The 23450-nt window shown below is 40.9% G+C and overlaps 1 protein-coding gene across 2 annotated transcripts in view; it reads right to left on the reverse strand.

Annotated features, from left to right (window-relative positions):
- The window catches only part of LOC122791848 (interferon regulatory factor 3-like), a 151773-nt gene that overhangs the window by 22755 nt on the left and 105568 nt on the right, over window positions 1-23450 (reverse strand). For both annotated transcript variants that reach the window (XM_044059824.1, XM_044059823.1), the window contains exon 5: window positions 22901-23287. In XM_044059824.1, the coding sequence (XP_043915759.1) occupies window positions 22901-23287 (387 nt within the window). The remainder of the gene's footprint in view (window positions 1-22900; window positions 23288-23450) is intronic.

Here is a 23450-nt window from a genome sequence, read left to right on the forward strand (position 1 = left end):
TTGTATAACCATTGCTATAATATATGTGTGCATGTATGTGTTCAGGATTGTTACCCCAATCAGGGCTTGGCCCACCTTATTGCACTGCTCTTGAAAAGTGTCTTTCAAAGAGTTTATTTCACTGAAAATTGTGTCAGTCTATCAATATAACTCATATCTCTTAGTTTTATTCTTACAAAATGCTATGAAACAGTCTTGACAGTTCATATACAGTAAACAGTTTTTTTTCTTTTCCAAATAAAAGCATTATTCAGGAAAATGACCAGTATCACAGTAAGTACCATTACACTGGCTAAAAATCAGTTATGGTTTATATTTACTACTGGAGTCTGGCAACACAGTGTAGTCTATTATTTGTGTTCATAGTAAGGGCATGGGGAATTTAAAGGACAATTACAAAATAGCACAACTTTTCATTGTCCCAGACTGAATTTTCTTCCAAAAATTGTTCCTAAACTACCACCTATAAATAAAGAATGAATCTGCTGCTTCTTGTATTATTTGGCATTTCGGAGCTGTTCAGCATACACCACACTGGATTTGCATGAAATCTTAGTTACTTTAAGGACATTGTTTCCTAAGCCTTCATGTTATATAGACCACTGCATTTAAACTACCCCATGAAAAGCCATCATACAGTGCACAGCTGCCATCTTTCCCCTCCAGTAGGGCCATTCTGTGTGCCCTCTAAATTGTACCAACTGCTCACTACATTGAAGCAAGCAGTTTGATACAGTTTAAAAGTATTTATTTTTTAAACTAAAAGTGGAGCTCTGTAACTCTCCATGCAGGCAGAGTATAGACTGTAGTTAGAGTTTGCTACATTTGCAGCCAGCAGTCTGCTACAGTTAAAAATATTTTTTTTTAACTTAAAATAGCGTTCTAGTGCTCGTTACAGGCAGGGTATAAAAAGTAGACAAAGATTTGCAAAGTTTAAAAGATATATATATGGGTCCACTTCACATGACTGAAAACTCATTTGATTGAATTTCAGAATATTGAAAGCTTATGTTGCTGAACTGCAAAATACAAAATTTTAAACCATAGACAAGACGTGTGCTTCCCTTCACCTGTGAATTGCTTAACATAACAAAAAATGCACAGATCCATGAATACCAATACCAAACATTTCATCACAAATAACATTAACATTCACAAAACCGAGGTTCACAATACCAAATAAACTGTGCAAATATCACCAACAATTCCTCTCACCAAATGAAAACTATAAAAGAAAAAAATGCACACTTACAACACCAACGACAAACTCTTTCCAAAATTAAAAACTACTTGCTTACCTTATTCACAAACACCAGATGATAAATCCCCCCCCAAAAAAACACTATATATACTAACTCCAGGATCGCAGTACAGTGGGGAAAAGGGCATATACCCTTTACTTACCTTAAAATACTATACACACTACCATTTTGTATTTTGCAATTCAGCATTGTAAGCTTTCGTTATTTCTGAAATTCAGTCAAATGAGTTTTCAATATTTTGAACATTCGGGATTGTGGACTCAGTCAAATGAATTTCAGTATTTTGAGCTTTCAGTCATGTGAAGTAGATCATATATATATATATATATATATATATATCTTCTTTTAAACTATGCAAATCATTGGCTACAGTTTATACCCTGCCTGCACGGAGCACTAGAACACTCCTGTTTTAGTTAAAAAAATATTTTTAAACTGTTGCAGACTGCTGGCTGCAAATGTAGCAAACTGTAATTACAGTCTATACTCTGTCTGCATAGAGAGTTACAGATCTCAGTTTTTAGTTTAAAAAAATAAATACTTCTAAACTGCATTAAACTGCTTACTTCAATGTAGTGAGCAGTTGTTACAATTTAGAGGGCACACAGAATAGTACAGCGCTCAGATTTGACCCAAATGCAATACTGGCTTTTAAAAGCTGGTATTGCATTAAAGAGAGCTCAGGATTGGCTGATCACATCCCCCAACACTTTGCCCCTGGGAATTTGCCCCTTTCACCCATCCCTAGCCAAGCTACTACCGCAGGATAGTGTAGGGCATTTTAATTCTATTTTCTGGGGGCACACAGTGCACTGTGGATGTACTCACCATAACATTCCATGTTTGCAGTCCATCTCGCCCTTCATTCTTACATATGGGATCGGAGCCGAGGACTCAGCCTATTTACAAGCTGGAAGTCTTCTAGTTAGCTCGTGGCTAGGTAGGTATCCCATGGTGCACCAATACAATCCCCAGATCTTGTTTGCTGCTAACTACGAGAAATAATAACAAACAAACAGAAAGAAGCCAATACTAAAAGGTCTCCATAAAATAATGATAACAATATTTTTCTGTCTCCAGGTACTTCCAGGATGGGGGTAGGAGGGTGGGTTTGTAAGAATGAAGGGCGAGATGGACTACAAACATGGAACGTTATGGCGAGTACATAACTTCTTTATGTTCTGTAGTCCTATCTTGCCTTCATTCTTACATATGGGACGGCGTCCCTAGCACCTTACTCTTGGGTGGCTCAAGGAAAAATATTCCTGAGTACCGTGGAAACAAAGGATGCTCTACTCCTGGAGGTTAAATCCAATTTGTAATGAGTAATAAATGTGTGAGGGGTAGCCCAAGTTGCTGCTGCACAAATATTATTAAGTGGGACCCTGGCTTGAAAGGCTGCAGAGGTAGACTGAGATCTCGTAGAATGAGCCTTGCTTTTGAAAGGTAAAGGCCTACCCTCAGAGGTGTAAATGTAAGCTATACAGCTAGAAATCCTATTTGAGAGTGTTACTCTGGAAACTGGTAAACCTGACCTGGATTTGGAGAAGGAAATAAATAATTGATCTGATTTCCTGAATTCCTTAGTCCGGTGCAAATAAAAACGTAATTGTCTATGGACATCCAACTGATGAAACCTGTATTCAGCTGTGTTGGAATGATTTGGAAAAACACTGGAAGTTCCATGGATTGATTCAAAGTGGCATGGGAACAGACCTTGGGGACAAAGGAAGGATTAGTACGAAGAAATACTCTGTCTTTGTGAAAAATCAGATGGGTTTTACAGACAATGCTTGTAACTCTGATACCCGTCTGGCCGACATGATAGCCACCAAAAACAAAGTCTTCCAAGACAGGAATTCCAAAGGGGATGAATGAGAAGGCTCAAATGACGGAGAAGTCAATTTGGATAACACAAAATTTAAATCTCATGAAGCAACAGGTTCTTGAAAGGGGGGGGGGGTCTTAAAGTGGCACCTTTAAGGAAAGATTTGCACAGCCTATGTGACATCAGATTAGAATCTTGAATACCTAGATGAAAATTTGAAATTGCTGCCAATTGAACCCTGATAGTAGCAGCCGAAGATCCCTGGTAGAAAAGCTCAGACAGGAATCCCAAAACCACTGGAATGGAGGCGGTATAAGGGTCAACATTCTTTTTCTCCGACCAGATAGAGAATCTCCTGGATTTACTGGAATATAGTCCCCTAGTGGAAGGTTTATGAGAGGATGTAAGGATATGAGTCACGGAGGGTGAGAAGTCGTGAAGCCTGACTAGGGATGGAACTGGAGCAGCCACGCTGTCAAATTGAGGGTGTGTAAGGAGGGATGAAGTGAGCCTGACATGTGAGTCAAGAGATCTGGTACTGGGTCCAGAATCCAAGGATTGTCTAGGAGAAGAGGCCTGAGAAAGGGGAACCAAACCTGATGAGGCCAGTAAGGAGCAATGAGGATCAGTTTGCTTCCCAGCTGTTTTGCTTTCTGAATAACCTTGGGTATGAGAGGAAAGGGAGGAAAAGCATAAAGGAGACCCAGGGGCCAATCGTGAACAAGTAAGTCTCTGGGTGACTCCCCCGGAGGGGGGGGTGAAGGAGAAGTAGCTGCTGCATTTGGCATTGATCTGGCTGGCAAAGAGATCACAGCAAGGCTGTCCCCATCTGCGGAAAATCTGCTTCGCTATTTCCTGTTTCAGAGACCACTCGTGAGGCATCAGGATTGCCTGGCTGAGCTTGTTGGCTATCACGTTGGTTGTCCCTGGAATGTGCATTGCCACCAGAAAATGCTGAGAAGATATTGCCCATTTCCAAACTTGAATGGCCTCTCAACAGAGTGGGTAAGATCTGGTTCTGCCCTGTTTGTTGATATACCATACTACCGACATGTTGTCGGATTGTATTGCAATAGCCTCGAGAGGCAGAAGGTCGTGAAGTGCTTGCAATGCCAGGAGCACTGCCCTCATCTCTAGAACATTGATATGCAGGTGAGCCTCATGATCTTGCCATGTGCCTTGGACAGTCCTGCCTAGATAATGCCCCCCACACCCTATCTGTGAGGCATCCATAGTCACAGTGGCAACGGGTTGGCGAGTAACAAATGAAGTGCCCGTGGTTAACAGATTGGGTAGAGTCCACCAAATGAGGTTCTTCTTGCAAGAGTCTGTCAGCAGTATGTGATGAGATAATGGTAGGTGCTGAAAGGAGCATTGGGACGACAGGAGCCATTGAAGAATTCTCATATGTAGTCTGGCTTGTGGCACTACTAATATGGTGGAAGCCATGGTCCCTAGAAGCTGCAGAATAGTCTTGGCTTTTACCTTTCGTAAGGGGAGAAGACGGTGAATTTGAAGAACCAGATTCTGTGCCCTTTCTACAAGAAGACGAGCCAACATGTCTACTGTGTCTATAAAAATCACAGATTGAGAGGGCAATAAGGCAGATGTTTCCCAATTTATAGAAATTCCCAACTGGGCACAAAGCTGAATGGTAGCGTCCCTGATCTGAAGAAGTAGATGCCTGGTGGGGGAGGTCAAGAGACAGTTGTTCAGATTCGGAAACACCTGGAATCCTCGATGTGTCAGGTGAGCTGTCACTACTGTCATACACTTGGTGAACACCCTGGGGGCTGTGGTGAGACCAAAGGGAAGAGCACAAAACCGGTAATGACTGGCTCCCAGCTGGAAGCGTAGATGACTCCTCGACACACTGTCCATTTTTATGTAGTAGTAGGCATCTTGGAGATCTATTGAGCACATGCAATTGTCTTTCCCTAATAACGGGAGTATAGACTACAGTGTCACCATCCAGAACTTGTACTTCTTTACTGATTCATTCAATCTGCTGAGGTCTAAAATGGGCCTCCAGTCCCCTGTACTTTTTGGCACTAAAAAGAATCTGGAGTAAGTTCTGGATCCTATTTGGTCTGCTGGGACAGTTTGGATGACTCTTTTTGCCAGCAACTTGTTGACCTCCACAGTTGCCTGATCCCTGTGATTGGGTGGAACATCCAGGATCCTCTTGAGAACAAAAGGTGGAAGAGAAAAGGGTATGACACAACCTTTGGTAATAATTCTTTGTACCCATTTGTCTTGGGTGATACTTAGCCAGGTTTCTGGATACAAAGAAATGTGACCCCTGACCAGCCCCAGAGAAGCAGTTGGGCCCCACATCAGGAGTGCTGGTAAGGCCAGGCCTGAAAGGAATCGAGAACTCCATGGTTTTGCGGTTCACCCCTGCCTCTAGGACAACGTCTACCATTTCCTCCTCCTTCTCCTCTGAAGGAGGAGTCACCCTGTGCATCCTGGAATAACCTCTGGGACTTCTTGAATCACATTTTACCGCCCCACTGACCCTTAGGGTATGGTCTAGAGGGTACAGTAAAGCATACTCCCATGGCAAAGACATTTTTTCCTTCTTGCTCGCACCGGGTGAGTTTCCTTTACCTTGGGTCCAAACAATGAGGAACCGTCGAAGCGGGCGTTGGTAAAAGTAGACTTGAACGGTTCAGCAAAATTACAGAAAAGCATCCAGGAATGATGCCTTAAGGAAATTCCTTAACCCACTGCTCTACTCACTCCATTGGCTGCATACGAGATAAGCCTCATGGATGAGTTGACGATAGAGTTCAAGGTGGACAACTGGGCAGTCACCTTGTCAGGGACTCCCTCAGTACATGTACGTTGTAGTGAATCTCCTAACTCCTTAAGGAGATATCGTGAAGAGTGTGAGGTAGTTCAGCAATCTAAGGGTAAATACCACTGAAGAGAAGATACTCTTCCCATATCTGTCCATCATTTGAGACTCCTTATTTGGCGGATGAACAGAAGAAGAAGTTTCTGCTAGCTCCTTCTTAGTGGCTGTCGCCACCACCATGACATCTATGGGAACACCTTTAGACAAAAATTCCTTTTCTGGGGGTGCAGAAAGAAACTTATTTGGTCTCCTGGGGACTGGCTCCACAGCATCAGGAGTATCCCACACCTTTTGACTACCTAGCTCCATCATTTCGAAGGGTGGAGACACCCAAGAGGCTGAAGGTTGAGACCTGAAAGCCTTCAAGTACACTGACTCCTCATCAGAAGGGGTGACAGTGAGCCAGCCACACCTCTGCTTAAGGATTTCCAGGATGTCTACCAAGGAGACATCAGAGGATGACTTGGGGGACCCTTCTGACTCCTTGAGGTCAGTGTCAGAGGTCAGAGACTCATCCTAGGAGTCTACATGCTTTCTCTTACATGTTCTCTTCCGTGGGGGCTCCTCGGAAGGATATTCCGAGGAGGTCTCGGAAGAGTGGGGGCCATGGGTCTCTGCTGTCCAAGGAGAGAGTAGGAGCTGAGACAGAAGTAGGTGTTCTAGAGGGAAGGGTGTCGGTACCTCTGGTAGGAGCTGAAGATTGGGACAGCTCACTCCTCATCATCTCGAATGCTGACCTCTCCAGCTCCGAAGACCTCCTCAGCTCCGAGGGGACCAAGGATGCCATCAGTTCTAGAGCCATCAGCTTTGATACAGATGTAGGATACAAACTCACCCTCACTGATGTGCTGAGAGGGAGGCTCGGAACTGAAGAGGTTCGGTTCCAGGCATCCCTGTCAGGGCAGACCGGGGAGCTTCAGCTCCTAGACACCACAGATGGCACCGAGAGTGTTAGAGCAGAACTCAGCTGTAAAACAACCACAGGGGGAGCTGGAGCCAAGGGTTCCACCAGAGGTACCAAACACTCCAGCTCTGAAAGGCCAGCATGACTCAGAGAAGGAATGACCGAAGGGGGCTTAACGGACTCAATTGGCCCCAGAACTGACTGGGTCAGAGCCAACAACAATTTCGGTAAGGCAGACAACTTCAAAAGTTTCAGCACTACCCTCTCCACATCTTCTTCCGATAAACTCCTGGAAGACCTAGAGGACAGAGTAGGAGAATGGGATCTCTGCAGTATTGGTGACTTCAATGTAGGGGAGACTGGTAGAGGTTCCATAGACCAGCTCTGTAAAATACTCAGAGGTCGGCTTCGAGCTACTTGGCGCCGACCCTGTAATCACAGTAGCACAACTCTCAATTGGCTCCGAACACTGTGGAGCCGATGAGACAGTGGATTTGTCAGACTTCGTAATTTTAAGAGGCGGCTCCGAGACACCAGCTGGTGCAGGGGAGGGCCTCTTAGAGGACTTGGACTTTTCCTTTTTAGATCCCTGAGATCTAGCAGAGGAGAAAGAGCTAACCAGATCTTCCTCAAAGGAAGGTTTTAGGAGACTTTTTAGGATGAGCTTATTTTTTCTTTCTTGCAACACCCTAGCACTAAAAGAGTGACGAAAATAAGCAAGTTTCCTGTAAGTGGATGGTCCCAAGACAATGAACGCAGTTACTGTGGCCATCCGTTATAGACATCTTCTGTGAGCATTTTATGCATTCTTTAAAACCAGATGGCTTATGGTCCTTGCTTTCCTTAGACATTCTCACAGAAGTTTAGCTCACACACACACAGAAAAAGAAAGTGAGGACTAGGTCCTCTAACTTAAAATGGACCTAGCCCTACAGGAAGGGTTAAGAGACACCACGAGGACTAGGTCCTCTAACTTACAGGCCTAGCCCGGGCAGGAATAAAAAACAGGAAACTAGGTCTTCTAACTAAAACAGACCTAGGGGGGAATAGAACAATTAGAAAGACTCACACACACTCAAAACAGGAATAAAGTGTAAATTTTAGAATTTACTACACAAGGTGAACAGAACCTCGTTCTGTTTGCAACACTAATAAAATTAGCAAGCGGAATTCCGCAAAAAGAGTTAAGACTTATGACTACTTAACAACACACAGCCTAAGTGAGTGCAAAAGGTGCCTACAATTACTAATACCTAATTATTAAACTAGAGAAAATTGGCACACAGGATACCAAGTACTATAAAGCCAAAGGGCCAACTGTACTAAAGAAATTGCACACAAACGGCACACTAATAAACGCTAACTATTCTAACTTGCAAACTACACTAACTATGACTATACAAATTTATATAACACTATTAAAGGTAAGACGGGAGAATAATCAAAAAATTTTGAATAAACTTGAAAAACTTAGCCAGAGCCAAGGAGAAGCACAACCGAACTCATTGACGTGGCAAACGAGATCTGGGGATTGTACTGGTGCACCATGAGATACCTACCTAGCTACGAGCCAACTAGAAGACTTCCAGCTTGTAAATAGGCAGAGTCAGAGCCAAGAATCGGCTCTGATCCCATATGTAAAAATGAAGGCGAGATAGGACTACAGAACATCATAAGGTTTAACCAAAAACAAGACTGCATCAGTATGTCTTCCCCATGATGTCACTTAAAGATGGAACAAAACAAGAAATTGTAATACCTGGTTATGCTTCTCAGAAATTTGTAAGGAGTATAATAACAAAACAATTTTATATATATATATATATATATATATATATATATATATATATATATATATATATATATATATATATAGTTTACTATTAAATGTCCAAAGTGCCTGTGGTCGAAAGGCAGTTTTCAAATGGGCAGAATGCCAAACAAAAACATCGACTACACTACAGCAAATAGGTAGTGTAGTTTGAGTATCCAAGTTCAGCATTGTGAATGGAGATTGCGGTTCGGTAAGGAACAGGGAAATAACCCATTTCCTCACTGTAGTGTGATCTCAGGGTTGGTATATTTAATTTGCAGGGAGTGTGGGGGGTGCAGGGAGCATAGCCCCCCTGCAAAATAGTACAGTTAATGTACCAGTGACTGTAGAGTGTAACTGTACGTTAAACTGCATAGCATGAGTGACTGACATCACCTCCTGCCATGTTGAATACATTGAACTATGGATGTCAATGCATTCATTTTCGCCATGGCTACTGTTCTGACGTTCTGAATTTCAACATTTCTGGTCAACCATTGTGACTGGTCGACGAATGCAATTTTGGAATTTCAGTAGTAAACCTATATATATATATATATATATATATATATATATATATATATATATATGGTTTACCTTCATAATGTCGATTTTGCTTCACCGTTTTGTCACATCATCAAACCTATTTCTAAACCCTTGAAAAAAGCACCAGAAGAAGCCACCGCTCTAGTAGAATGAGCCTTGACTGAAGGAAGGCTGTTGCCATGAAAGGTGTAACAACAGGAAAGAGCCTTAGAAATCTAAGAAGAAATATTTTGCTTGGATACAGCTAGACCCAAAGATTTAGGATGAAAAGAAACAAACGATCAGATTTACGAATAGCCTTAGAGTGATCCAAATAAAATTCTGAGTTGCTTATGCACATCCAAAGTACGCAGCACCCTTTCACTGTCAGACTGCAGAGAGGGGAAAAAGTAGGCAAATTAATAGAGTGATTAAGGTAAAGATCATTAATCACCTTAGGCATAAAGGAAGGATTAATGCATAAGGACACCCTGTCCTCATGAAAAATCAAAAAAGGAGGACACACTATAAGGGTCTGCAACTCTGATACCCATCTGGCAGAAGAGTTAACAACAGAACAGTCTTCCAAGAACAATGTTTCAAGGAAGCTGAAACAGCAGGTTCAAAAGGTGCCTGATTTAACTTCTCCAGAACAAAATTAAGATCCCAGGGAGGTGGAACAGGCTTCCTGGAAGGTCTAATATTAAGGACACCTTTGAGAAATTGCTTAACCTCACATCTAAAAGCTAAAGGAACAGACAAGCAGAGATGGCTGATATGTGGGCCTTAATAGAAGAATAGGTCAAACCAGCATTGAGTGACTCACACAAATGAAAGAACCAAAGGAACATCCACAGAAAGTGAGTTTAGATTATGAGAGAGACACCAAATAGAAAACCTCTTTCATTTGGATAAGTAGGATTTCCTAGTAGTAGTTTTCCTGGCCTCCTGTAGGGCTTGCAGCATATCCTCAGAAAAAAGGTATCTATGAGGGATCAAAACCCTATCATCCACAATGTCAGTTGAAGCATGGACAGGTGGAGATGGATGAGAGATCCCTTGTCTTGAGTGATGTGATCCACCCTGTGAAGTAACTTATGATGATTGCCCTTATCTAGATGCAGAAGTAGAGGGAAACAGTGCTGTCACAGCCAAAAGGGAGTCAATAAGATTTTGGGAGCATCCTGTTGAATCTTGAACAGGGCTTTCAGAATGAGAGGAAGGAGAAGGAATACATAAAGAAACATACTCTTCCAAGAGAATGAGAGGGTGCCCATCTTCCACACCAGAGGACCTGGGACTTTGGTATAAAACAGAGGAAATTGTCTGTTCTGAGAGGAGTACCTCAATAGTGAATAATGACAAGAAACACATACCCGGGAAGCATCCATTCATGGGACTGAGTTAAGGACCTGCTCAGATTGTTTGCCACAATGTTCTGACTAGAAGGGATATAAACCGCCTGAAGAGTCACTTGATACTCAACAGCAAAATCCCATACCAGAAGTGCCAACTGGCAAAGAAGGTAGGATCTCATTCCTCCATGATTGTTAACATACCACATCACAGTGGTATTGTCTGTGAAGACCTTGAGAGGCCTGGAGAGAAAAGACGATGAAAGGCCTGAAGAGCAGAAGAGCTCTCATCTCTTTGACACTGATGTGATCCCTTCGCTGGTGAGGCGACCACACCTCTTTACTTTTAGGGAGCCACAAATTGCCCCCCAACCCACATCTGAAGCGTCTGTGAATAATTCCTGAGAGGGAAGATGGGGGGATGAAAAGGGATCCCTGAGTTCAGAGACAACTGCTGAATCCACCAGTGAAGTTCCTGTCTGAGACGAGGAAGAAGAGGAACTAGGAGGTCTACAGGCTGTGCATGTTGAAGCCACACTGACTTCAGAAGACACTGAAACTTTCTGATGTGAAGTTTGGCCAGAAGGAGCATTGAAATGGTGGATGCCATGAAACCGGGAGCTCTCAGAAAGTCCCTGGTGGTAATGGAAGCCAGAGGAGGAAGAGTGTGAAAGAAAGAAATGAGAGTTAAGGCCTTTGGAGGGGGCAGGGATGCTATCACAGGCACCAACTGAATTCTGCAACCATGAAAAACATGATCCTGAGAAGAAGTCAGAGAAGACTTTGTGAAATTTATTGTGAATCCCAGGCTCTGAAGAATGGAAATGTAAAAATTAAGATTTTGCAAGAGAGTCTCTGGAGAGGACACATGAATTAACAGATCATCTAAGTGAGTTAAAAATTTGGATCCCTTGAAGTTTGCAAAAAAACAATCACAGGAGCAAGGCATTTGGTGAACACCCTTAGGGCAGTAGAAAGGCCAAAGGGCAAAGCAGAGAACTGAAAATGCCAGGAAGAAACAGAGAAATGTAAGAACTTCCTGAAAACTGGATGGATTGGAATATAGAGATAAGCATCCTTGAGATCCAGAGTCATCATGCAGGCCTGAGGGAGCAGTAGAGGAAACAGAATCTGAAGAGACAACATCCAAAAAGAAGGCACTTTTAAAAAAGTGTTTAGATAAGAGAGGTCTAGAATAGGTCTCCAAACGCCCTCTTTTCTTGGCACTAGAAACAGCCTGGAGTAGAACCCTTTCTCCCTTTGGGACACAGGCAGCTCTTGAATAGTACCCTGAGTCAAGAGAGTTTGAAGAACCTCTGGGAAAAAGGGGAGCTGTTACTGAGGAGGTTGAGGAATGCCCATAAAAGAAGGGCAGGATTTCCACACCATGAAGTACCCCTGACCTTATACCTATACCTATGACTATACCTGACCTGATCCTGATCAACAGAACCCAAGAATCTTGAGTGATCTAAAGCCAAGCAGGAAGAGAAAAAGAAAGGCGAAGAGAAAGGGGAATGTGGCTGGGAGGAGACTGATAGTCATACAGCACCTGGTTTGTCTGGAAAGGAAGGCTTCAGAAACCCTGAAAACTGAGTAGCCTTAGCAGTAGGAGCCTGTTTGTCAGTCTTCTTGCCTTTAGTAGAAGGATGGGAATGTCTATGGACAAAGGTAGGCTTAGTAGGATAGTTCATCTGAAATTTAGGCAGGAGAAACAAAAACATGTTGAAGATCCTGTAAAACTTTACCCTTAGCCTGAAGGGACTTAAACAAACCAGCAGCAGCTTCCCCAAACAAAAGTTTAGAATCCAGGGGAGCATCCATCAAGTTAGCTTTAATATCATCAGGTAGAGGCTGGTTCCTAAGCCAAGAATATCTCCTCATAACTGAACCAAAAACAGCTGCCCTAGAAGAGGCATCATAATTACGTTTAATAGAATGACGAATGACTTGAGAGGAAGTCCCTAGTAAGGAAAGAACAGGAGTTTTACCCTCAGACTCAGGGCAATCAGAAATAAGTTGACAATTCTGAGAAAGAAGAGCCAACACATACCGAGACATATGGGTCTGATAATTAATAGCCCTAAAACCTAGAGTAACAGAAGTGTAAACCTTCTTATCCAGCTGTTCCATAGTTCTGCTATCTTTGTCAGAAGGCAATAACTTGGGCAAAGGAAGCAATTGAGATGGCTTATACAAAAATAAACAATCCTCAGGCACCCTATAAAACCTATCAGACTTCTTGGGAGCAGGGAATAAAGAATCAGGAGCATGAGAGGCACTGGAAAAAACATCCAGCAAAGCAGCCAAAACAGGAGGAATAGCCGCAGGTTTAGGATATTCCGAATGTAGCAACTTCATAGTACCTGCTATGGATATCAGGGACCTGAGCACAATCCCACATAAAAAAATCCATCATCCTAGAGAGTCTATCCCCAAAGGAAATTTCCTCAAAAGGAGCATCAGGACTAATAGATTACACTTCCTCTGTCCAATAGTCCAAAGGAGAAGGAATTTGAGTAGAATAAGTCAGGGATTCATCATCAGAATCCAACTCAGTCTCAAAAGGATCATGTTCTCAAGGCCTTTTAAGGGGAGTGGAGGAACAGGAATTGAAACCCTTTGAGGAGGCTTTAAAGACATTAAAAAAACAGAAAATAACCCCTGAGTGAAAGCCTGCCATTCACTTTGAGGATCCCTAGGAGCAGAAGAAACATGCTTAAGTTTCTTTAAGGGAATGTCCCCTCCAAATAATTGAGAAGACTTGGACCCAGGACAGCAATCTAGAACCGTAGTAGGAATTTCTTCCCCAACTAAAATCTGAGGAACTCCCCTAAGCTCCTCAGAAAAAAATCAACCATGGTTCCCCTGAATGTCTGAGATGGATGCCTGAAAAGCCTCACCAGGCATGCTGCCAGTTGAAACCTCACCAGCCTCCAACACGGCCTCAGTAGAGAAATCCAACAATGCAACCTGGAGAGCCTCCGGGTTTGTAACAGCCTCAGGAGAAACACCAGGCAGAGAATGGACCGTGGAAGAGTCCAGTTGCACCTTTTTCATCTTCTTATTCCCTATCGTCTGACCCTCAGGGTGGAAGATTCCATCCATTTTAGCTTTAGCAAAAAGCTTAAGATGCTGGTTCTCAAGATACAAGGAAAGGGAAGAAAGTCTACTGCAAAGGGTTTTCAGAATGAACATCTGGCAAATAGAACAAGACGTATGGTCATGAGATGCTCCTAGACAAAAAAAGACACATCGTAGTAGTCAGAGGGAATCTGTCTCCCACACTGGCATTTACCCTTCCTGGAAGACATTAACCCCAAGGAGCACAAAAAAAAACATGAAAAAAATCAACAACCCCCCCAACTGGGCACTTATCTGCACCGCAAACAGGAACAGGTAATCACTGGAGAATGAAAATGTGTGCAACTGGCAAAAAGGATGTGGGTAAACAGATGGTGAAAAAAACGCATTCAGACTGGCAGCAAAGAAGTTCTGATGATGATAAGCCTGAACGTCACCTTTATGCCCTATGATATGCAATGCGCATTTGAGTGCCATTCAGGTGCACCTTTTAAATGCAACAGGAAGTCTTCGGTATACTGGCTGAATGGCGGGCTTCCACAGCAGGGAATCCCAAAGGTTATGAATACTGCAGCAGTGAATGTAAGGACATATGTAGTTTTCCAGTTAAGGGTAGTACACATTTTCCTTAAGAGAGAACAAATCAACAGAAAGAGAAAACAAGGTGTACATGAACAGCATCTATTGATATTGGCATATGAATTAATAAAACAGGCTGCTGTCACACTTCTTGTGTAGATCTATATCAAAGATCAGTTTGCGTTCTTATTAAAAATAAGAAACCAGGATTCAGGTTGGAATTGCTTGTTGAAGCCATGGTTTATTAAGTTAATACAAGAAGTAAGCTCTTTCATCCTTGTGTGAGTTTCATCAGATCTGAGTTATACATGGCACTGACAAGTAATATATACTTTCCTGTTTTCCATTTAAATAGCCATGTAAGTTGTAACAAAGGGTTTACTGCAAAGCCACCTAAACAGGTCACATCCAATGACAGTGACTTAAACAGTGGTACATTCAAAGTTTGCATCTTTATTGTGATTGGTGTTAGCACCTTATCCAAGTAAGTACAAAGTTGCTGTATATCTTGCTGTTGGTCAGTGTGCAGGTATAATGTCAAACAACAATACAGGCATCAGGTCCTGCATTTTTATTACATTTATGTAGTACGCAATGAAATAGATGGCAGTGAGACTGTATTCTTAATACATTTGTTAAGTGAGTAAACCCATGAGGTAGAAGCCTCTTTTCATGGTTGATCTAGAGTTAATGCCTGGTTAAGTGACTCATTCATACAGCAGGCAAATGAAAGCTGGGGGAATCAAACCCTGGAGTAAATATGTTCGGCCTAGTGGTGCTGAGGGCTGAACCTTTTCTATAACCCAGCTGATCTAAGTTCAAGTAGTGATTCCAGTGTTGGAAGTGTTGGATGGGTTAAGTTGGAATTAGTGTCTGATGTTAAGTCACTCATCCTGGTGGTAAAGAATGGTGGTTTTGGACAGCCAATCCTCTCCAATCAAAATCAAAGGCTTGCAAGACACTGAAATGGACAGACTGTTTGTCCTTCCGAGCTGTGGTCATTATTGTTTGGGTGGTAGCACACAAAACAAATGGAACAGGAAGTCCCAATGTGATGTGGGTGCTTATGTCAGCTACCAGGGGTGGGGTTAGGGCCTGTACTAGAAATACCCTAACTGTTGGGATGCCAGTGAGAGCACAAGCCACTTCAATGGCTGTTTGAATGATGGCCCCTCTAGCTGAGTTCTTGTTCTCATGTTGAAGGCTCCAAGTAACCAGGGAATGAAGGGTGAGAGACTGGCATAATGGTTAAGGTGTTTACCTTGTATACACAAGATGCAGGATTTGAGTCTCACATGGGGTAATTGCCTGGGCTTAAAATGGCCCGCAAGGCAGTTAACCTAGTACTAATCTATGAACCTATGAATGCACTCACTGACATGAGAAGCTTGATAACTGGCAGGTATGGAGAAAAAAGCATTTAAAAAAGTAACCCTGGTCTTTAGGATGACGCTCAGAGCAACTCATAGCCTCTGTCTCTGCATTTAGAAAACACAGCTGTTTAAAGTGATGCCTGATTTGATGTATACATTTTGAGATGCATTTTGAGATGAATTACTAGACCATGTTTTCAGTTTTCTGTCTTCAAATTCATGTCATGCTGATGTTCCTCACTTAAACATGGTAATGTAGAAGATAACAGTTAGTAAAGATTCAGCAGTCCTCCAAATATGTCTCTTTCCCATACCTCTCAACTGTCCAGATTTTCACAGAATGTCCAGATTTTTGTTTCCTATTTTCGGTGTGTTCCTCATAAAATTTGTGGTTTTCTGGCAAATCACTAGAATGATCTGAGGATTGAAGTCACTAAATAATAACATACATTTGAGTTTCAGACTTCAAGTCCTTCAGAAAATGTATGTTAACAGGTCTACTTTGTTTTACTGAAAGCTCGTTTCACTGAATTTGAATTCACCCTGACCAAATCGTTGAAAGCTCAAATTACTGAAAATTCATTTCACTGAAGTGAAGTACTGGCAATGTGTAGAGTACTGTAAGGCAAGTAAAAGGTATATGCCCTTTTCCCCACTGTAGTGCAATCCTGGAGTTAGTATATATAGTTGTGGGTGTGCGGGGGGCCTACTGTGTGACCTTGAGCAAGTCACCTAACTAGACTGTGATTTGGGAATTTGGGTAAGCCTCCTTACTGCACTCCTGAAATACATGCGTAGGAGTTACCTATAAACCTATTTGCTTTCCAATTGATACAGCTATCATGTTTATAACACACTGAAGTGGCTAAAGTGCAACATTTACTTATGTTCAAGATGTTACCAAGTTACAAGGCCACACTCGGTGAGACTAGAGAACACTCCTTAGTGATTTTATCCCCAAAATTTCTTCTTTATCCCATCTGTGATTCTTCCTCATGAAAAAAAGTTGTGGAAATGTTTATGACTGAAATGAAAGGTGGTTTTGTGATGCAGGTGTGGAATCTCATTTTTGGGGTAACAACAATGTTTTGTCCTCTATCTAAAAACTGACAAAAGCTTTCTTGCAGTGCTGTACCTATTGCACAATTCAAAAAAATGCCTAAACTTAGTATTTTAAGTTTATTTATTTATATATTTATTTGTTTACTGGGGTAGTGCACTGATCTCAATAGAACATTTGCAGGCACAGCCCCAGGTGAATAGGATCACATAATAAATGAACAAAACGTATTTACAGATACAAGAATATGCTAACAAACAAACGCAAATAAATATTTACAGATGCAGAAATATGCTACAACATTTAGTTCAAGAAGCAGTTAAGTGTCATAAAATGGATGGAAAAGTGGAATTATGCTTAGCAGAGCTTTATAGATAAGATGTAGCCATAATGACTGAGATTACTTATGCTACAGGGACAGCAGCACATCATTATACAGAGAGAGGTAAGAAGACAGTAGAAGAGGCAAGTGAGAATAGCTGCAAGAAAGAAAGGTGAGAGGCACGCAGAGGGAAGAGGAGTAGAAAGGAGAGAGATGCAAAGACGAGACAGAAACAGGATGAATGAGAGGTAGTAAGTAAAGGGGATGACAAGATGAGATAAAGGATGAGATAAGGATAAAGTGGTGTGTGCGAGAGCTGCAGGGCTCATGTAATGTGATCTGAGGGAGTGCAACTGCACTTTGCTTGGGTGAACAGGTGTTCCTTGAACTTTTGCTGAAGTTAGAGTACATTTGGATGTGTCGGATTGGGACTGAAAGAAGAATGGAGTCCCATAGATGGAGAATGCATGACCGGTGCAATAGAGTTTACTTTTTGGAGTTAGTAGGGTGAGTTGAGATTGACTAAATGCTTGCTTTGAACATCAATTATCAATGTTTTTCCCTAGGTTTTGTGGTGCAGAGGGAAAAAGCTGTGACTGTCACCAAGAAAATCCAAGTTCAACTAGCAGCTTGGAAATGGAATGCTGGGGTGGGGCAGGGAGGGACTAAGCAACTGATGCAGGCTCATCCTTCCAGGGGAGTAGGTGGCTAGGACCACTGTTATACTAACACATGATGGAAGGTAGGTGTATCAATGTAAGGTGCATACCAGCAGTAGTTTGGCAATAACAGGAGCTGTAAGTGGAGCTAGACATGTGCAAGTAGTGCGCATACATGGAGGCTAACATTGTAAATTTCATCTTTTGGCCACTATAGGTATTGGCAGTTAGAATATATCAAAAACACCATGATGGTTCCTTAGATGATGACCTCTATTGCCTGCTGTCACCCTATGAGGGAAAAAATGGGCCAGTTTGCTGTAACTAAAATGGAAGGAACACATGGATACAAAAGTCTTCAACTGGCAGGTAGCAGAGGCATAAAATGGATATGTTAAAAATGTCAATATTTTTGCCCCAAAACTTAAAAAATACACTTTCATGATACCATTTTAAGAAAAGAAAGTAAACACTTTTTTTTTTTGTGGCATGAAAGTTAGTTAAAAATCTCCTTTTGGGATTCAAAGGAAAGTTTTGTCCAACAGATGTTTTTTTTCCCCCTCCTCTACGCACCTCAGACAGCACAGTTTTTGGCCTGCTAGTTGTCTCCTTTCCATTCGCTTCTACCTATGCCGATGTCACTTCATTGATAGAAGCTATTACAGACGTAGCTGAAGGTGTGGTTGGATTAGAAGATGTGGACCGTTGCATTTGCATACCTGGTAGAAGCGAATGGAAAGCAGACAACTAGCAGGCCAAAAACTGTGCTGTCTGAAGACAGGAATAATGAGGCTTCTATTCAACTGTCTGGTAAAATAAATCAACTGCAAATATCTTCCCTTTCCCCTTTAAAGCTAAAATTACCGGAGAAGGTTTCAATACAACAGAACACCCCATTGAGAGGGCGTTCATTATAACGCCAGCAGCACAACGTGGTAAATTGGGTAAAGAGGAAGAACAGCCCTGCACTTCACAACAAAGCAGCATGGCGATAGCTGCATTATGGCAAGGTACTGTTAACTTGTCTTGTTATGATTTAACTGAAGCACATTTAGTGCTTTTGAACAAAGGATTAAAATATATACCTTGTGGGGTTGATGATGTGGTTAAAGCAATCACGGACTTGAAGCTTTTTGTGCGAAATGTAAATTTGAAGCTAATATTTAAATGTAATGAATATGATTACTCTGAGTGTAAGAAATTGAGCACTTTTATACCTGTGAGTTGACCTGTGGTAACAGCATTTTCAAATGTCATTGTGAATAAACTTAGAGAGCTGTATTTTAGACCGAGACATAGAAAGTTGTATAATATGATATATGAAGAATATCAAGCATTGAAATCATTGATTGGTAATGACAGCATAGTTACTAAACAAGCAGACAAGGGGGGTGCTATAGTAATAATGGATAAAGACAAATATGTATGCACTTTTAAAGATTTATTACAAGATGTGGAAACGTTTAAAAAAATAACTCAGTGATGTTAAGAAACTTGTCTCTATGGTAAATATGGCCATTTATGATCTTCAGCTCTCTGGTGATATTACAACAGAACAGTTTAATTATTTTACGGTATCTTGTCCAAGGATCTCACAAATATATGGGATTCCAAAGTTGCATAAGTCTGTTGAAAATCCCCCTTGAGACCTATAGTCTCAGGGGGTGGACGGATGAGAGAGCCAATTTCTAAATATCTACAAAAGTGTCTGTGCGTACTTAGGTAGGTGTTCCAGCAGTTTGAACGATACTAATGATTTTTTAGGTAAATTATATAAATGGTATTCTGAGCATCCAGGGAAAGACTTTCTATTTGCCACTTTAGACATTATATTCCTTTTTACTGTAATACCTAACGAATATGGGATAGAGTTAATACAAGCCTTTTTGAATATATGTCTTTTGGCTTTTCCTGGTTAGGGGTCGCCACAGCGGAACTCCGGTCCACTAATGATTGTCAGTGGATTTTTACGGTGCCGAGGTGCCAGCCCGATGCCCAACCTTCAAAGAAGGCACACCCCCACACACGTACCTACCTGCATGTCTTTAAATGTCATTCAACCACGGGGAGGACATGCAGACTCCACACAGAAGGCGCTCCAGCCGAGAATTGAACCAAAGAACCTCTTGCTGTGAGACGACAACACTAACCGCTGCACCACTACAGAGGTTAAAATGCAAGCAAGACAAATTGAAAATATTTGTTCTTTGTTAGAATTAGTTCTAACAAAAATGTTTTTATTTTTGACAATGAGCCTTATCTACAATTAGCAGGGGTAACTAATGGATACCCTTGTGGTGAATACATACGCAAATTTAGTACTGTGTGAATGGGAGAGACAGTATATTTTTAGCCAGAGTAATATTCTTAATAGTAGGGTTTGTTTTTATCAAAGGTTTGTAGATGACTGCTTTTTGATTTGGGATGGGACTATACAGGAGTTAAATCAATATGTAGAATACTTGGACTTAACAATGAGTTTTTTGAAATTTAAAATGTAATTTTCAAATGATAAAATAGTATTTCTGGATGTAGATTTATATAAAAAGAATGGGAGTGTTGAAACAAGCATACATAAGAAAGAGATGCAAGTTAATAGATATGTGAATAGATTTAGTATGCATGCACCTCATACTTTTAAAGGTATTTTGAAAGCTCAAATGATTAGAGCAACTTAATACTGAGGATAAAAAGTTTGAAGAGCAAATTAAAATTATGATGGATGAGGTCACCAGAAGTGGCTATAAAGCTGAGGTAGTGCAAGACATGTATAGGGAAGTTACTAATGGAAGATCTAGTAGATATAAGCCAGTTTTTGGAAAAAGAGAACAATACCGAACTAGTGAAAGAAAAGAAAAATATAATTAGATATGTTACTACTTTTAACTTGAATACAGCAGAGGTGAAGCGAATTATAGAGAAGAATTGGGTAATATTGATGGCAATGCCTGAAATAAAGAAATTAATAGGTGATAAACCCTTCTTTGCGTATAGGAACTCAGAGTTTGAAAAGGAAATTATGTTATAAAGATTTCAAACAGGTAACAATGACAAGTAACTTTAGCAAAAAGGGAACGGTAAAATGTTATAATTGTGGTTGCTATGATATTTATGATGAGGGAAATGGTTTTAAGCATCCTGTGACAAATAAAGAATTTATATTTCATTGTTCAGCAAGCTGCGATACTGTTAGTGTATTTGGCCACTTATGTGGCCTGCCCATCATTCTATGTACAGAAGACCACTAGGAAATTTAAAGAACGAATAGTGGAGCATAAGTCACATATTAGGAGGAAAATTGTTACGAATGCACTAAGTAAGCATATAATGGAGAATGATGAGACATTTTTTTAAATTTAGGGCAATAGATACTGTAACTATGGGAATTAGGGGGGTCTAAATAACACTTTAGAAATAAAAAAGTTTGAATGGATTGTCATGTTAAGGGCAGACTATACACCAGGTTTGAATAATACTGTTAGCCTGAAGCCCATTTTAGTGAAAAGACAAAAGTTTTATAAATTTATTACTTATAGCTTATGTATACTTTGTATATTTTATAATAGAAACGTTTAATAAAATGTTTTATTGTTTTAAAAAAAACTTTTAAGTAAAACTTATTTGGGGGAGGGGTGTAATATTTATGATAGGCTGGCTATTGACATGTGATTTGATGACGTTTCCTTTTTAAATTGTATGCCCTGTTTATTGTTTATAGCACTGAGGAAGGGTGTTTGACCCGAAAGCTTTGCAGAATAAATTTGTCTGATTGACGTGGCTTGTATTAAGCTACTTGGAATTGCCTGAATTATAGCTGGTTGCAACTTATAAGAGGCACAGTAAGGTTCCTTGCTGCTTAAAATCCATTCTCCACAATGAAGCAGGCATGTAGCACTAAACATGTTACTCCCCCCCCCTCAGCTAGAGACAGGCACAAAAATAAATCAGTCTTTTCTCAGTCTTCCTCCTTCTTGGGAAGCCTAACAAAATGATTATCACCAGTTGAATTGGGGACATTCAGCACAGACTATCTGGACAGATTCACCTTTTCCCAAGACATGCACAATCAAATGATTACAGATTCAATTATAATCTCTGTGTACACCCCCTGATTTTGAAAGGAAGTAAGACTGATGTCTAGCCACACAGTCATAATTATAATTAGTTTACTAGAACCCAAAATATAGAATTTGAACAGAATTTTAGAGGCATATGAACGCATACATACATACATATCTTCAGACATCACATCTGCATGCTTTGTACCTGTGCTGTTGAGCAAGTTAAATTGGCTGTGGTTCGAATCTGACCATTGTCCCATTTATGAAAGTGTGTGTATAAATGTCTGACTTTACGTTTGTGAGAATAATGAAGACTGAGAGATGCTGTAGACAACAAACTAAATGCAGTCACTTCATTTATATCATTTTCAGTATTTTCAACCCACTTTTTAAAGACATTCATCTTATAATCCTTCTTCATGAAGTTAAATTTTAAGAAAGTGGAATGCTATCTTGTAAGGTTCCTTTCCATAGTGAATAGAAAACTCATCTTTTAGGACAGAACTACTAAATAACAGTTCACGTGGGAGGGTACCATCAATGGCATGCTGAAAATGCCTCTAATGCACACAGGTAACCTGTAAATGGTTCATCTTCCGGCCCCTGCTTGTAAATGTTTCATCTCCCAAGCCCCTGCTTACAGTTATCAAGGGTATCAGAACTTGTCAGAGATTTGGGATGCATCGCTAGCCTTAAAAAGGTGTGGTCATTAGCCTAATAACACTTATGGACTTATGAACCTATGTTAAGTCATAATGTTAAAAAAATGGCAGGCCAGTTACAGGCATGAGTTGAAGTACCACTGACTAACAGTAACTTGTGTACGTCCACACAAGTATAGTGCTTACTTCAGTTTACAGTACTGTCACAACAGGTGAGGTAAGGCTGGCATTTGAGGAAAAATATAACCATGTGATTCAAATTCAACAAGGTAATTATGAGTGGGGCAGAGTGGGAAAAATTAGTGAGGGAGGTTATGACTATGGGGCATGCATTTACTGCTTACTGCTTGTTTACGAAAATAGGAAAACAACTACAATGCTGTGTGTAAAGATAGCATGCACTGTTGATTGTAAAACTTTAACACTTTAGCCAACATTCCAGCTTCCCAGGTTTGTTCACTAATCCACCTTATTTGCAGGTAACCAAATCAATCTGCATCTGTGGATTTAACTTTACCTGTGTCTCATCTTGCTTAACAGCCATGATACATACCTGTGTAACAGTGCTGTGTAGGAATGTTGTATTCTAGCTGAGAACTGAATGGTTCTGGTCTAATTGACAGTGCGGCAGCTTCAAGAACCGTTGATGCTGTTGCTTCCAGTGGTCTCCTATTAGGTAGTTCTGTTCTGAAGCCATTCATTCTTTGGTCAGGTTGCTCATATGTTGACTGACTAGAAGACATGGTGGGATTGTAGGCATTCTGCACTGGGATTTGCTCATGCTCCAGGACTCCATAACATGGTATTTCAAGCAGTGGAACTTCTGGGTTGTATCCATGTACCAAAGGGTCATTTGCATAACTTGGTAAGCTGTGAAGTGGCATTCCCTTTTCAGGAATATTATTCTGTAGAAGTTGTTGTCCACATGCAGCCCCTCTCCCTAAACAGACCATTAAGTATGATTAAACAGTGTACCAGTTTATTCATTTTACTATAATGACTGAGACAAAAAGCATGTTTTAACAAGATAACAATCAACAGCAACTATTTTATAAACATTAAACTATATCTAGAAATTGGACAACAGACATACACACTGCAAT

This window comes from Protopterus annectens, chromosome 17.part0 (genome assembly GCF_019279795.1).
Source record: "Protopterus annectens isolate FY-2018-M chromosome 17.part0, PAN1.0, whole genome shotgun sequence".
In the NCBI taxonomy this organism is placed as follows: Eukaryota; Metazoa; Chordata; order Ceratodontiformes; family Protopteridae; genus Protopterus; species Protopterus annectens.